This window comes from Tetrao urogallus (assembly GCF_951394365.1).
Source record: "Tetrao urogallus genome assembly, chromosome: 3".
Classification (NCBI taxonomy): domain Eukaryota; kingdom Metazoa; phylum Chordata; class Aves; order Galliformes; family Phasianidae; genus Tetrao; species Tetrao urogallus.
The window spans coordinates 21,449,285-21,466,824 of NC_136815.1; the positions used below are offsets into that span (position 1 = coordinate 21,449,285).

Genomic DNA, 17,540 nt, shown 5'->3' on the forward strand with positions numbered 1-17,540 from the left:
TAGTAAAATGTAAACAGAAATCACTTCTGGGCTCCTCCATGGTAAGGCTGTTAAGCATCATTGCTGGGTGGTTAGTGGTACTAGAAGTTGAAGCAAACCCCAGTTAAGATGAGTGCAAGCAGGCTGGAGACTGAAGCATCATCGAGCAAATTACAGGAATCCCTTCCTATTTTGCGAGTGGAAGCCTGGCAGGTGACTACGTAATGGTCTCATAAATCATGTGCATTTTTTCAATACTCCATTTAATCTGAGATTAAATCAATGCATTACATATAACTGAAAGGGCCAAGGGTCTTCTTATTCTTGCCTAACCAGAGAAAATTGCCAGTGTAAAAGTATTTACTGAAATCTGAAATCATTCCCCTCCTTTTAACCTTTATTATTATAATGTAATATAAAAATATTATATATTCCGTATGAAGAAACAAAAAGTTATTGCAGCAATAATCCTACCACAGGATCATAAACTGCTGTTTTGCTGTTTTTGTTCTTGGAGCTCACTCAGCTTGGGATAAGGCTGCTGCCTGGCAAAGAGCTAGGAGTCTCCAGCTCTTTTTAAAATGGTTAGGAAAAGTGTACACATCCAGCAACTCCTCTGCCAGCAGGACAAATTCCAGTCTGGCCAGCAGAGAGGAGCAAAGTGGCTGGAAGAGAGAGGAGACAAGAACACATGTGGACCAGCTGGGCTCAGATCCCCAGCATGCCCGGAGCAAGGCTGGTAGAGTGAGGCTAAGCAGTTATCTCTGGAGTTTTCTGCTTCTCACATAGCCACACACAATGATAAAAACAGTGTGCTTTGATAATGCCCATCTTAAATCTTTACTTAGCAGGTTCTGCATAGCAGTCCTTCCAGAAACCTAGTGTATGCAAAGTTAAACTGCTAGCACTGATTGGATTTGCATGTGCATCTCTCTTGAGTGAGTCATATTTTGTGACTCACTTTCACTGATGACCTTCCAAAACCCTCGTATCCTCTTCAGCTGCCCTGCGCCTCCTTCCCCTCCAGAGCAGTCACATACGAGCTGTTTTTTAGGATGCCACATGACTCACAGATCACTCGACTGCACATCACGAAGAGGGTGTTGTTTTTTTTTTTCCACTTGGATCGAGCTGGCTAGAATCCAGTAAGCCTGCTTCCTCTTCTTTATGGCCCTGGATGACTTGGGAATGTTACTTTCTACCATCAAGTGAGGACAAGCCATGTATGAGTCAGCTCAGTGCTGAGGAGGTCAGGCTGGCTCTGCACCCTGAGCTGTGGGCTCTGTGAGCCACGGCCTACTGCAACAACCTGTGTAAATGAAGGACTGTGTCTCTTTCCAGAATTAAGTAGCGATGCCACTGTTGCTAACTGCAAACAATACAAAGTCCCTCAGTGGCTTGCAGTGCTCAGAGTGCACTGAGAGAGGCATAACAGCGAGTACAGAGCAGAGTGCCGAATGCAGGACACTTCTGTGCAGATGTGGCACACCTTCACAAGGAACATGTGCACAGTAAAGCCACTCATTTGCAAACCAATCTCTACAGTCCTTCTGTTCAAATCCAAACTGAGGGAAGCTCCATTTCAGACTCCTTGGGAAAAGTTATTGGGAGATTTATTTTTGAATTCCCTCATTCTGTTATATGTGGTGAACGTATCATAGAATCACAGACTCACAGAATATCCCAGGTTGGAAGGAACCCACAAAGATCATCAAATCCAGCTGCTGCCTGCATACAGGATCACCCCAAATCCAAACCCAGTGTCTGAGCGCTGCCCAAACGCTCCCTGAACTCCGGCATGGGGCCGTGCCCACTGCCCCGTGCAGCCCGTTCCGTGCCCGCCGCCCTCCGCTGCAGCCCCTGTCCCTGACCGCCACCCGCCCCTCCCCTGACGCAGCTCCATGCCGTTCCCTCGGGCCCTGTCGCTGTCACACGGAGCAGAGCTCAGCGCCGCCCCTCCGCTCCCCGTGAGGAGCTGCAGCCGCCATCGGGCCTCCCCTCAGCTCCTCTGCTCTGCACAAACCCAGGGACCTCAGCCACTCCTCGTATGTCTTACTCGTATTTTACTTCAATATATGCACACACAACTGCTTCACCTTCCAGCTGCTGTTCTAGCCCTGCAGCCTAGATGCATGAGGATCTCAGAGGATGAGGTCCACTTTAGCTCTTGGAGTGAAGATGCACACCACAGAGCTGGCAACACACCAGTTTTCTCCTGGGAGTCTGATGTTCACATTTGGAACTGGCCTTACATAAAGGTCACTGGATCTCTGCTGTTGAGCCCAAAATGTAGTGAGCAGTATCCTTTCCCACCTGCTGAGGTCCACCAGGGGTGGTCCATTTCCAGTCTCACCAGTTTGTACAGACAACTTATATGCATATCACAAGAGACCAGGATAACAGTTTGCTGACACTGTCTCACTGAATTGGAAAACCTCTGGGCTGCCTCTTCCTACCTACTTCAAGCAAAAGAAAGGCCAACAGGGAGAAGGAGAAAAGGCCATCTTCAGCAGCCACAGAGTGCTCAGAGAAGCCTGGGGGAAGAGTTTATTTTGGTTGTGCTTGTGCTTACCAACTCAGGCTGATTTGGGCTTGGAGGCTTTGCCCTGGCTGGGAAGGGCAGGTTGAAGTCCCAGGGTTTCTATTTCAACAGCTGAAGCTGTCAGGGGAAACCAAGGCCCCATTCACCAAAGCAGCTGCAGAGAGGGGTGCAGTCCAAAAGCTGCTGTGCTTTATATGCTTCAAATATGCTACTTGAAGTTCTGTGTACATACTTTTATACTGCTGGATGTCCTTGCTCAGCCAAATAGGAAAGATCTGTGTTTCATGGAATGTAACTTCAATTCTGTTTCCAAACAAAGACAGTAAGTGGTATAACACATTTTGGTCTGCTCTGGAAAAGACTCTGCCTTGGCATAAAATATTCATCCATCCATTTGAAATATCCGTTAGCTACTTGGGATCCAAGTGAGAGCTGTAAAGACAAGTGCCTCTGTGTGGTTGGCTGCCTCTCATTCTTACTACCCTCTTTTGTCCCTCTTTCTTACAGTTTCATGCGCAAAGCACAAAACCACTATCTAATACGTGTGTATCTTGATTTCTGCTCATGAGTGTTTTCCTTTATGGGTAGCTACGCTCCAAATAAAAGTAGCTGCACCCAAAATAAAAGTGTCCTGATACCAAACATTTCTGATGCATCTTCTGATTCTGTTTCATATTTCCCACCAGATTAATGCAACTTTTCCTAGTGCAGCTTTTCCTAGGTTACAGTGTTTTGATTTCTCTCTTTATTCCTAGTCCAGCTCCAGCGGCAGTGGGAGCTAAAGCATATTTTTATGCACAGCACCTTTTCAGTTTCAAAAACTCGGTACCACCTGTTAAGTCTATCAGCGATAAACTGTGATGCATGTGATAGTGTCCAGCTTTCTTTTCATGCAGCTGACTCCAAAAATCTACACAACAGCTTTTCTGGAAACACAAGAAATTCAAATTAAAATGCTAACTTGATTTTAGTGTGTGTTTCTGTGTGAGTCATATATCTGTGATTCATTTGCACAATAATATATTGCTAGAATGAACATTAAGAAAAGCAATAGTCTGTAATAATCCTGGCCATAAAGAGCTTCAATACAAAAATGGAATATTAACTAATATTTCAATCTAATAAGGCACTTTTCTCTTTGAAAAGGATACGCTAGCAACTTTAAAATAGAATAAATTTTTTCACTATTAATTTCTCAATAATTCTTTTTTTGCGTAGTGGTTAGTTTTTGCTATTCTGATTTTATTTGTATTTCTTTTATAATCATAGAATCACAGAATCACAGAATGGCTTGGGTTGGAAGAGACTTTAAAGATCATCTAGTTCCAACCCCCTGCCGTGGGCACTAGATCAGACTACACAAGAACCCATCAAGCTTGGCCTTGAATGCCTCCAGGCATGGGGCTTTCAGAGCTTCTCTGGGCAGCCTGTACCAATGCCTCACTGCCCTCCGAGTGAATAATTTCTTCCTAACATCTAAACTAAATCTTCCCTGTTTCAGTTTAAATCCATTCCCCCTTATCTTATCACTATCTACCTGCATAAAAAGTCAGTCCTCTTCCTACTTGTAAACTCCATTCAAACAGTTCACAATGAAGTCTCCCTGGAGCCTTCTCATCCCCAAGTTAAACAATCCCAATTTACTCAACCTTTTATTATAAGAGAGATATTACAGCCCTCTAATCATCCTCATGGCCATCCTCTGAATCCACTCCAACAGCTCCACATTCCTCCTGTACTAGGGGCCTCAGACCTGGACACACTACTCCAGATGAGACCTCACGAAGGTGGAATAGAGGGGGAGAACACCCTTCCTTCCATGCTAGTCCCCCCTCTTTTGATGCAGCCCAGGATAGTATGGGCCTTCTGAGCTGCAAGTGCACACTGCTGTCTCATGTCCAGCTTTCCATGCACCAAGATCACCAAGTCCTTTTCTGCAGGGCTGCTCTCCATGAGTTCTTCTCCCTGTCCCCCGAGGGGGCATCACTCATGACTGGCCTTCACCTGGATGTAAAGCCATAGACAACAATCCTCTGGCTATCACCATCCAGCCAAAAATTTATCCACTGAACAGTCCAGCTTTCAAATCCACGTCTCTCCAATTTAGAGATAAGGATACGGTGAAGGACCATGTCAAAGGCCTTGCACAAGTCCAGGCAGATGACATCAGTTGCTTTTCCTTGGTCTGCAGATGCCGTTACTCCATAGAAGGCTACCAGAATGGTCAGCTACAGTGTGCCCTGCACAGGTGAAGCTGCTCTAGCTGTCTCGGATCACCTCCTCATATCACATGTGTCTTAACATCTCTTCCAGGAGGATTTTCTCCATGATCTTCCAGACATGAGGCTTACCAGTCTGTAGTTGCCCAAGTCTTCTTTTCTCCCTTTCTTAAAAATGGGAGTGATGTTTCCCTTTTTCTAGTCACCTGGGTACTTCACCTGACAGCCACTTTAAAATATGATGGAGAGCAGCCTGGCAACCACATCAGCCAGCTCCTTCAGGACCCTGGAATACCTATCATCTAGCCCCATAGATTTGTATACATTCAGCCTCAGGAGGTGGTCTTGGACTTGCTTCGCTTTTAAATTGAGAGGGATTTTGCTCTTCCAAACCTTGCTTGGAAGTTCAGGGACACTAGAGTCTTGGGAAGCCTGATAGTCAGTAAAGATCAAGGAGAAGAACTCATTAAGTACCTTAGCCTTCTCTACATCTGAGGAGTTTTAGACATCCTTGTCATATTTATTTTACGACACATCCAACCCACCTAGGATAAAAGCACAATTACATTCATATCCAGGAGTTTTAAAGAGCATATTCCTTTTGCAATCTGGAAGATCTACGCATTCAGAAATGAAAAAAAAAAGGCAACTCTACTGCCGTGAACATATACATGGGCAAAGCCAATTAAATTAAATTTCTAAATCACAAAATAAAACTGGATATAACTTCCAACATCATCTTAATCCACTACCTTACTCCACCTTCACCTTTTTTTTTTTTTCTTTTTTTTTTCTTTCAATAACTTTCTCTATTCATGCTGTGTGGAAGAAACATCCCACCCCAGCTCTTCAGGATGTCTCTAACCTCATGAACCTCATGTGTAGCTGCTCTGCAGAGGAAGATCAAGAGCTAATCTGACACAAAACCAACAGCAATTACATCATTATTCCCTGTTCCCTTTTGCCATCCCAGGGACAACCATAGAATCATAGAATGGTTTGGGTTGGAAGAGACCTTGAAGATCACCTAGTTCCAACCCCCCTACTATAGGCATGGACACCTCCCTCTCCAGGTTGCTCAAAGTCCCATCCAGCCAGGAATTGAATGCTTCCAGCGATGGGGCATCCACAACCTCACTGGGCAACCTGTTTCAGTGTCTCACCACCCTCACAGTAAAGAATTTCTCCCTAATATCCAGTCTAAATATACCCTCTTCCAGCTTAAAAGCATTTTTCCTTGTCCTGTTGCTACATGCCCTTATAAAAAGTCCCTTCCAAGCTTTCCTGGCCCCCTTGAGCCTCCTCTTTTCTAGGCTTAAGAGCCCCAACTCTCTCAGCCTCTCTGATGAGGTGCTCCAGCTCTCTGATTATCTTCATATCCCTCCTCTGGACTTGCTCCAACAGCTCCATGTATTTCTTGTGCTGGGGCCCCAGAACTGGATGCAGTACTCCATGTGGGTTCTCATGAGAGCAAAGTAGGGAGGCAGAATCACCTCTGTTGACCTGCTGGTCATACTTCTCTAGATGCAACCCAGGATATGGTTGGCCTTCTCGATGCTACTGTCTATGTCACCTACAAAGATGTTAAAGAACATCAGTCCCAGTACCAATCCCTGAGGAACATCACTTGTCACCAGTCTCCACTTGGACACTGAGCTGTTGACTGCAAATCTCTGAATGCTACCATCCAGCCAATTCCTTATACAGCAAGTGGCCCATCCATCAAATCCATTTTTCTCCAATTGTACAACCAGGATGTCATGCAGGACAGCATCAAACGCTTCGCACAAGTCTAAATAGATGACATCAATTGCTTTTCCTTTATCTGCTGAGGCTGTACCTCCATCATAAAAGGCCACCAAGTTTGTCAGATATTACTTGCCTTTGGTGAAGTCATGTTGGTTATCACCAATCACCTAATCTTTATTTTCCATAGTAGGGCCTTTAGGAGGATTTGCTCCATGATCTGGCCTGGTACAGAAGTGAGACTGACTGACCTGTAGTTAGCTGGATCTTCTTTTTTTTCCCTTCTTGAAAACAGGGGTTATGTTTCCCCTTTTCCAATAAATGAGAACTTCACCAGAGTGCCATGACCTTTAAAAAGATGATGGGTAGCGGCTTGGCAACTTCATCCACCAGTCCTCTATGCTGTCACTCCCAGAGGGAATGCTTGAATCTTTTTAACCGTACCTTTCTCAGCTGTTTTTTTTCCCTATTTTGAATGATATTGAAAAAATAAATGTCACTAGATCTTCATTCCCTTTACCAAACATTTTATGAATGTATTGAAGTATGTGTCTTCTGTTGTAAAAAACTAATGATTTACCCTTTATTTCCTAGCTACATAATAAGAGGATCTTTCCCTACATATCTGAGGGTGTTAATTTTTTTTTAATTTTATTTGTTTGTTTTTTAAAGCCTTTACTGAGAGGCTCTGCCAAACACCTTTTGAAAAACCAAGAAGTGTGTTTAACAGTCTCTCCTTTGTCCACTCCTTCAAGGGATTCATGTCTCATGAGCTCTCTCTCATGCTTCCCCATTGTGGCTTATACATTCTTCAGTTTGTACGTGAGTTTTTCTGCTGGTTTTTTTTTTTCCATAATGTCTTATTTTGCTTTTGTAGCTGTCATACTGACTAGCCTGTAGATCCTCATGTGTCTTTGAAGCAAGGACACTCAAAGAGGACAATTCACGCATGACCAGAAGTAGAATGTATACAAATGGACTTACCTTAAAAGCTAAAATGATGCTTATGAAAAGGAGTATAATCACAACCAGGCACGTGGGGTTCACAGCCATGATCTCTTCCTTGTAAGGAAAGTTGCTGGGCTGCAGAAGCAAAAGTAAGCAAAACACTGTAAGTTAATCTTATGAATCACTTAAGAAACATCCAATTACTGCAGTCTATAATTAATAGCTTACAAAACTTGCTGTGATGTACTAAATCAGGACCTCTCTGAGCCAATAACCAGTTTCAGTAAGTCTGGCTGGGACAGGTGCTGCAAATGCTTAGCTTGCCAAATGTTCCCAAGAGTGTTGAGAGATTTGCTTTTTGCTTTATTCATGTTTTAGGTTTTCTTTCCCACAGTGGTTTTGTAACAGACACAGATTAACGATGGACAACCCTCTGGGGGATTTGTAACAGGAAATCTCTTCTCTTGAGCAATGGTGGACAAGTTCTGCTCTTACAAAGAGCAGGCTATCTTATCCTGGCTGTGGTTGCCAAAGACCAGTTGCAGCTCTTCCCAGAAATCAGAGGAAAAGTCTAGACAGCACAATCCTTCCACTTAAATATTTGATCAAAAGACACTGTCTGTATTCAACTCCATCTTCTTCTAGCTGAATTTGGACTAATTCCCCCAGGAGTGCTGCTGTTTGAGTGTATGCCCTGACACTTTCCCTGTAGCAATAGAGGCACGGGCCCTACAAGGGAGCAAACTCACGATTTTAAATCTGAATGTGCTCAGGCCTTCTGTTATCTTGTATATGAAAGGGAAGCAACAACATCCATCCTTTTAGATGACTTACAATTGTGTAACACTTCAGGACCACTGGATGCAAAACCACCTCTAAAAATGTACTGCTGTATTTGCTATTGCTTAAAGAAAACATTCATTAACTTGAACATTCCAAATTGTTTTGAAATATGGCCACGCATGAGTTCCTGTTCCAGATGGAATAAACTATTGTTCACAGATTGACAGAGCTGCTCTTCACAAGACAGCTCCGTGGCAGCAGTGTACATGAGAATATGCATTAGCTCCTTCCTCACGCAACCCCCTTCTTCCTTACAGACCAAATTACTTAACCAGGCCAGCTCTGCATCCTTGTCAGGACAATTAACTAGACACCGAGTTACAACTGTACTCCTGGCAATGATGGCGAAAATCCAGTGTAACCCCTTAATGCCCCTTGTACCAGAACTCAGCCCAGAGCTTCAGGAAATTCTCTCTTTTTTTTTTTTTTTGGACAGCTGTTAGTAAGAATAGCTCTTTATTTAGCGCTTCCATGAACTGTTCAGAGTGATTAACATCAACAGCAGCTGTAACCATTTGCAGATAACTGTTATATAAGCACATTTTCTGCTCTTGACAGCAGTGTTTCTGTTAATGTACTGAATTCCATGGCTGGAGTTTTTATCATGTTATCTTCCTTGTTGAGGTACAGCTTTTGTAGGAAACTAGATTGCTATAATTCTATGAGTTTCTTTTCTTCTTTTTTTTCCCCACGTTACCAAGTTTATTGCTATATATAGTGGATGTGGTACCCCACAAACCAAGAAAACAAGAGTATATGGTGGAAGAAACCATTGGGTGGCTTGAAACATATCCTGTCCATCATGCCACTGCCTGTAACACTATATTAGGCCTCAAAAACAGGTCTTATGGCAACATGGTACCCTAAACAGAATTGACTCAGATAATGGGACTCATTTAAAAAACACTCTCATAAACACATGGGCCAAAAAGCATGGCATTGAATGGATATATCTTATCTCCTATCACGCACTAGCTTCTGAGAAAACTGAGTGAGACAACAGTCTGTAAAAAACCATGCTGAAAGCAATGGGTGGTGGAACATGCAAGCACTGGAATAAACATCTAGCAGAAGCTACTTTGCTAGTCAATACTCGGGAGTCTGCCAGCCAAAACAGCCCTGCCCAATTCGGCATTGTACTTACTGTAGAAGGGGGAAAGGTCCCTACAGTACATGCAAAGAACATACTGCGGAAAACTGTGGGTCATCCTGGCCTTAAGCAAGGGCAAGCCAATTCTTGGGATTGCTTTTGCTCAGGAACCTGTATTTGCTTAGTGGATCAAGGCTGATCCATCCATCAAGGCTGGATGTGGCTTTGGGCAACCTGCTCTAGTAGTTGGCAATTCTGCCTTCAGCAGGGGGACTGAAACTAGATGATCTTTGAGGTCTTTTTAACCTAGGCTGTTCTATGATTCCATGATAATGCAAGAAAATGAGAATATTCAATGTATACCTCAGAGTAACTTGATGCTGAACTGTGGGGGTGAGTGGCCCTTCCAGTTTCTGGCAGCACAGCAAGCAGAATAGTTGAAACTTCCCTCTCTCCCATTTTATTTGTTTTATTAATTGTAACACTTTTTCTTCTTGTTATCTTTCATTCTTCTACCGTTTGTAGTAAGTTTTTTCTCTCTCTTTATTTTAATTGGGTTGTTCTGTGTTTTTTTTTTCCTTCTTCCTGAGAGGGGGATGAGAGGGTGAAAAGGGAAGTGAAACCCTCCCCTTTTCCTGTCGCACTTGAAACTGTGACACCCAGAAACCAAGAAAGCAAGAATATATGACAAGAAAAGATGCACTGAAAAGCAATATCAAACCTTATATATGGAAAATTTAAGTACTGCAGCCACAGCCGACCCTATGCAGTTTGCAGGAGTGAAGCAATACACTAGGTTAGAAAGCCCAGTCAATCAGAGGCAGTCTCAGTAAAACTGCCTAAAAAAGGCTAATTTTAGTACTGACCTACTATTAAAAACTAGTTAGAAAAGTTTCTGAATGTGAAAGAACCCTTCTAGTGAGGCTTTCCTCCTTAGATGCTCTGGCTTTGCGAATCAGTCTCCAGTCTAAGACTGGACAACTGCATGCTGGGACTTCGTTCACAGTATGATGGGCTCTTTCCAGACATCACTGCAATTGAGATTAGCTACTGATAATTACCATTATCATTATTTCAACAGTCATTTAATACCTACTTGTTCTGCATATGAAAGCTGTAATGGCATCACCTTTTGATTTCCTTTCTTGACAAATTAAGCAGGAAGAGCTTGTTATTTGTCATCATACTGCAATTTATCCAGCTTTTAAATGGCTTACAGAGGAACCTTTCTGTATGTTAAAAATCAGAGACAAAAGAAATATTTAGATGCATTCTATGACAATAGCTGAGCAGTTGGGGAAAAAAAAAAAAAAAGAAACTTGTCATTTAGTTCCGCAGACTCCCAGCTGCAGTTGCTATAGTATAAGCTCATCTGTATTCCTTCTATTACTTTTTAAAAAAATGTATTTAGATTTAGCAGCGTAGCACAAATTGCTGGATGAATTCAGGCTCCAGTCAGTGTGGACCAAGCATTACTGGGTAATGCTTGTACAAGCTGGATCAAGCATTACAGAAGCATTACTTGGTAATGCTTTTGTCCGTAGGGTCACTGCAGAGAAGGACCTGGGGCTCCTGATGGATGAAAAACTTAACATGAGCCAGCAGTGTGCTCTTGCAGCTCAGAAAGCAAATGTTATCCTGGGCTCCATCAGAAGAAGAGGGGTGGCCAGCAGGGACAGGGAGGTGATTGTCCCCCTCTACTCTGCTCTTGTGAGGCCCCATCTGGAGTACTGTGTCCAGGTGTGGAGCCCCCCGTACAAGAAAGACAGGGAGCTGTTGGAGAGGGTCCAGAGGAGAGCCACAAAGATGATCAGGGGACTGGAGCACCTCCTCTACGAAGACAGGCTGAGGGAGCTGGGCTTGTTCAGCCTGGAGAAAAGAAGGCTGCAGGGTGACCTCATTGCAGCCTTTCAGTACCTAAAGGGAGCCTACAAACAGGATGGGAATCAACTCTTTGAAAGGGTAGATAACAACAGGACAAGGGGAAATCGTTTCAAGTTGAAGATGGGAAGATTTAGGTTGGATGTCAGGGAGAAATTCTTTATAGAGAGAGTGGTGAGGTGCTGGAACAGGCTGCCCAGAGAGGTTGTGAATGCCCCGTCCCTGGAGGTGTTCAAGGCCAGGTTGGATGGGGCCCTGGGCAGCCTGGTCTAGTATTAAATGGGGAGGTTGGTGGCCCTGCATGTGGCAAGGGGGTTGGAGATTCATGATCCTTGAGGTCTCTTCCAAACTGAGCCGTTCTGTGACCCTGTGATGCTCTATCATACCATGAAGGCAAATGTCTTACAAAAGTCTATTAAGTCCCTGCCCACCTTTATTTACAAAACATGCAATCTAGTCAGGGAAAGAAAATGAGTTTCCCTGTAGGATCGAAACACCATGAAACTGTGCTGGCAGACAATCATATTGCTCTGTCTTAATCCTTTATCAACTGACTCTCATCTCAGTATTGCTGTTAGTCTGCTTGGTAGCAATGTCAGGATAATCAGCCTGTAATTATCCTGGATATCCCCCTTGCCCTTTTGAGCACAGACGGTTTAGTGCTCATGAAACGCAATCTCATTGCCCACCCAGAAAATGATTCACAATCACAAGACAAAGATCCATGCAAACAGATAGTTTAACACAGCAGAGTACAAATTAGCTGGTTTATTCATTTAAAAACTGTGTGTTCAGATTGAAAACTCTCTTGACTGTCGGCAAATAAAAGTAGTTCAAAATCCCTGGCCATGTAAACATGTTATATCGCTTGTTTCCAAGTGCAGAACAGAAATAACTAGTGAATACTTCTTCCTTTTTTACATCAGTACTTTTACCACCTCTTCCCAACAAATAGCCTCTCCTTCACTAGAATTTTTTCTTTTTCATTTCTAAATACTTATAAGTAGTCTTTTGCCCTTTCTAGTTACAGATTGTGAGGTTGTTAGTTGTTTTTTAACCTCTGGTAACTTTCAGTGAAGGTCTCATTGATTTGAGTTATCCAGAAATAAAACATCTCAACAACAGAAAGACTCTTAAAAGGAGATTAAGTCTCCAGCTTTCTTTCAGTCACATGGTAGGACTCGGCTTCATGCCCCAGTGTACTCAGGAAAAGCGTTATGGAAGAAAACAAAAGTATATGTGCACAGCAGATGGTGGCTGCATTGAACTGAAGGGAAAAACATGTTTTTCCTGGAATAATTAGTAATGCTGTTAGAAATGTAGGCTGAAACAGCAAGGTGGATCACAAAATGATTTGCTGCACAGTTTCCAGTACCTTCAGGGCCTGCTCATTGTGTTTTGGCTATGGAAGGACCCAACAGCAGAGATGACAGTGATGACCTACTGATTTTGAAGGAATTGGCTGTCCTTTGCCTTCTTGGTGACCAGCTCCAGATGTGGCACCCAACAAGAAAAAAAGGGTCTCTTCAATGCATAGCTCCCTGCCTGCTCTTAAGGCTGCTGCTTTTCCCCTTTCATTCTCCCACAGGGGCCAATATTAAACAAAAACTGATTACAACCTGAGCCTCCTGGAATGGGGAGTGTGAGCTGCAGAGCTGCATCTGGTAGTGCAGCCACGTGGCCCCTCAGCTGCCAGAGGAGTGGGTCTGGCACTGGCCCAAGTGAAGGGCTGCAGGCAAAGGGTGAACAGGAGGGCTCCTGCTTTAATTTGCTCTTTTCCACTTTTATTTCTGAGAATCTTTTGAATTGTTGCTCTGTTTCTATTCCAGTGCAGCACTGGCTGTGAAGACAGGTGGGTGTTAAGTAAGGTGAATCATAACAGGTTCCTGATGTATCCCAGCTCCTGCTGGCTTGTCACATTGCCTCTTCCCACAGATTTGTGTGGTCATTTATCTGCCAGCTGCTGCTCATTATCTGTTATTTATACTGCTCTAGCTGGTTTTCCATGCACATAACAAAGTTCACAGCCAAACTAATCTGCATTCAAGTTCTCAAGGCAGATTTTCAAAGATGGCTGCAGGGTTAGGTTCTACAACTCTGCAACTCCATCTGAATCCATCTGGGCATGGCCCTGAAACAAAGGGTGCTCTTGTCCTCACTGTCAGGGATTGTAATTACATCCCATAGGCTCACGCAGTGCTGACTATGGATGTCTGGTCTAAGTAGAACATGGCAAGAAGGGTACCTCTAATTGTCCCTAAAACAGACTCTGACAGGATATTCTAGCAAAAACAAACCTGCCTTGTATCAAACTCCTGCTTCACAGAATCACAGAATCACAGAATCACCAAGGTTGGAAAAGACCTTCAAGATCACCCAGTCCAACCATCCACCTATCACCAGCAGTTCTCACTAAAACACGTCCCTCAACACAACATCCAAACGTTCCTTGAACACCTCCAGGGTTGGTGACTCCACCACCTCCCTGGGCAGCCCATTCCAATGCCTGACCACTCTTTCAGAAAAGTAGCATTTCCTAATGTCCAGCCTGAATCTCCCCTGGTGCAGCTTGAAGCCATTCCCTCTGGTCCTATCACCAGTTACACAAGAGAAGAGGCCGACCCTCAGCTCACTACAACCTCCCTTCAGGTAGTTACAGAGAGCTATGAGGTCTCCCCTGAGCCTCGTGTTCTCCAGACTGAACAGTCCCAGCTCCTTCAGCCGCTCCTCACAAGCCCTCTGCCCCAGACCCCTCACCAGCTTTGTTGCCCTCAATGTCTTGCTTGCTTGCTTAATGAAATCTGTGTTAAAGCCGCCGAATACATTCAAAGGAGCAAAAAACCATCCCTGATATAGCACCAAAAATAAGTCACTGGATATGAACATAGTAGCTTCAAATTCAAAAGCAATCACTTACTGTCTATCTCTTATAATGACTCTCATTGTAAATGAAATGGTGCTGAAAACTTCCACAGCACTCCAAGACTCCAGAACTCTGCACAGATAAGCTAGTATTATTATATTGTAACAAGATGGTAATGTAACTTGCAAGGATATTGAGTACAGACAAGGAAGCTCAAACTGAGAGGACTGTTGAAGGGCTGCCTAGGAAGTCAGCAGTGAAATATTGGCTAGAAATACAGGACAAATTGTACACAGTTCTCTCCTAAGCCCCAAGAGACTTGTGAAAATTAGGTGGTTTACCAGCTGGCGAAGGTAGTCCTGAATTGTGCTGGGATAGACGAGTACACTGATGGCAACCAATGTGTTGAGAGCAAAGTCAAAGATCTGGTAACAGAAGAAAGGGATGATCCAAGCCGCATGTTGCTGGTAAGAAAATAAAATAAAAAGTCATCAATGACAAGCTAAAATTGAGAGATATATATATATATATTTCTGCACTAAAACCTAAGGAACATTTGACAGAATGCAGTGTTACATTTCACGAAGCTGTAAAAGAAAAATACACTGTAAAATCAGCTGAAGGAAATACAACATTTGGCCACAAGAGTTGGCCAGGCCAGCTTGGCTGCTGAACTGCTGCAGTATGGGTGGTGCTTGTCCCACAGCTTGTTATACTGGGACATTTAAAAACCACAGGAGAATTTCTTTTTTCCCCTAATAAATAGAATTAGTACTGGGACAAACCACAGGCATGGGAGTTGAATGGGAAAAAAAATTCCATTAATTTTGGCAGGAACAAGATTCAGTTCTCTGAATGCACAGCTTTCCCAAAGATTACTCATGTTTGAAAGTGCAGACAGTAAACACAAGTGGGCAGCTGTCCTGCCTTCAGCACGGGGCTCTGTGATACCACTGATCGAGGCAACAAGCTCTGCCACCTCTTTGTTCTTTCTCTTAATTTTCAATTAACAAGAAACTGTTAGAAAGAAGCATTTTAAATTTGTTTTCTATAGCTTGTATACTTTGCTTAATTCACATCTTTATGGAGTATGATGTTACCTTATATGCGCCATACGTAGCCATTGCACAAATCAGAATCATAAGTAGAGAAATTGCTGTGGCAATGCACATATCTGAAAGAGAAACATATGAGTGATTGCAGAACATTTGAGAGCTTGATTCAGTTATTTTGCCACTTGCTTGGTGATGAGCATCCCAAAGGACAGGATGTGCGTGTGGGTGGTGATGAGCCAGAGACATTGCCCAGCTACTGCTGGAGGAAACTCTAGCTCCTATGAGAAACCTCCAAAATATGAGAAACAAAGTCACTGATTACTCTGCACAAGCTTCCATAGCTTTGATAAGGCTGTGAATAGTTTCTTTTTTTTGTTTTTTGAAAGAATTTTCAAATATCTGGGGAATAGTTGGCAAGAAGACTATTTTGCCTGTGATGATTACATCAGTCATCAAAAAGTGTCTGTGCAGGACTTAAAACGTGACCACTGTGGATAAATCAGAGCTTGCCAGACACTGGAGATGAACAGAAGCCGGCTGCCTGGCGGTAACCAGGCCTCTGGCTATTTTTATACTCTGAACCCAACTCTGCCTGCTGTGAGACAGCTCTTGGCATCAGGACACACAGCTGAAGGCTGTCTGTTCCATGTGGATCAGCAGGAACCACTGTCATATCTTTGCCCATGGTTGCAGACGTGCCTCTCAGTCTGGAGAAGACCACAGTCTGAGAGCAGAGGTCTGCATTGAGCTAAAAAACTAAGTTCAGATTAATCTTGGGGAAGTCAGGATGTTCATGTTATCATAGAGTCATGGAATGCCTTGTGTTGGAAGGGACCTTAACATCTACTCAGTTCCAACCCCCTGCCATGGCCACCAGATCTGGCTGCCTAGGGCCCCACCTGACCTGGCCTTGAATGCCTTCAGGGATGGGACATCAAAAGCTTTTCTGAGCAGCCTGTGCCAGCAACTCACCTAACATCTAACCTTGTTAGATGGGCCGCACCTCGAGTACTGTGTCCAGTTTTGGGCCCCTCACTGCAAGAAAGATATTGAGGCCCTGGAACATGTTCAAAGGAGGGCAACGAAGCTGGTGAGGGGTCTGGAACACAGGCCATATGAGGAGAGGCTGAAGGAGCTGGGAATGTTCAGCCTGGAGAAGAGGAGGCTCAGGGGAGACCTTATTGCTCTCTATAACTTCCTGAAGGGAGGCTGTAGTGAGCTGGGGGTCGGCCTCTTCTCTCGTGTCATTAGTGATAGGACCAGGGGGAATGGTTTCAAGCTACGCCAGGGGAAATTCAGGCTGGACATGAGGAAGTATTACTTTTCAGAAAGGGTGGTCAGGCACTGGAATGGACTGCCCAGGGAGGTGGTGGAATCACCGACCCTGGGGGTGTTCAAGGAAAGACTGGATGTTGCGTTGAGGGACATGGTTTAGTAGGAGCTATTGGGAATAGGTGAACGGTTGGACTGGGTGATCTTTTAGGTCTTTTCCAACCTTAGTGATTCTATGATTCTATTCTATGATTCTAAAACCTAAATCTCCCCTCTTTTAGTCTAAAATTATTCATTATTTATTATTGCTAATTCTACACTGCAACTAACCTAAAGGATGACCAAGCTGCCATGGATCTGGAAAAACAAACACAAAAACAAACAAAACCAAAAACCACAACAAACACTAAAGAGAATGCACACTACAGCTTGTTTTCTGCAGTAATAGCTACCACATACAATTGATCATATCTCTCTAAATATTTCAGCAAAGCAGAAACATATTTTTAAAAGGAAGACTAGACAAGGCAGTTAAAGATATCTTACAAAAGACTTAATGCATTTGAAACTTTCATTTCAACCAGGAATATTTCAGAGATGCAGTTTATTAATGAAGATGTATAACTATCAGGAAAGGTGAAGTGGTGTAGGAAGCAAAATATTCTTTAAGGTTTTGACTGGAGTAATTACAGGAATCCTATATTTTTCCTCTATTGCTGCTCAGATTTCAATTAACTTTTCATTAGACTTACGAAATTTCTAAGCCATGAAGTGCTGGAAGGAGATCCTGGGGGGGAAAAAATCACATATGTTTGGTCTTTTCCTAAATACCTCCCATACATCATCAACAGCCTTTGTCAGAATGCCAGAAATGAGAAACTGAGTTTCTGAACCTGCCCTTACAGTAACTGTGAGTGAGTAACTGAACTTTGCAACTACACTTCAGAGGCTATGCCCAAAGAGGAGAGACGAAGTCGTGCATTTAGAACATTATTTTTTGAGGTCCTAGAACTGAGAGTATCTGGCTGGGAGGGAGTATTGATCTGCCAGAGGGTAGAAAGGCACTACAGAGGAACCTAGATAGACTGGATCAATGGGCCAT

At 43.5% G+C, this 17,540-nt stretch overlaps 1 protein-coding gene across 1 annotated transcript in view; it reads right to left on the reverse strand.

The window, feature by feature from the left end:
- LAPTM4B (lysosomal protein transmembrane 4 beta) overlaps positions 1-17,540 on the reverse strand; it is a gene marked incomplete at both ends in the record, with an annotated part of 62,647 nt that overhangs the window by 26,379 nt on the left and 18,728 nt on the right. Inside the window, 3 exon segments of the mRNA XM_079533509.1 lie at positions 7,471-7,569; positions 14,453-14,575; positions 15,212-15,285. Coding sequence (XP_079389635.1) covers positions 7,471-7,569; positions 14,453-14,575; positions 15,212-15,285 — 296 coding nt within the window.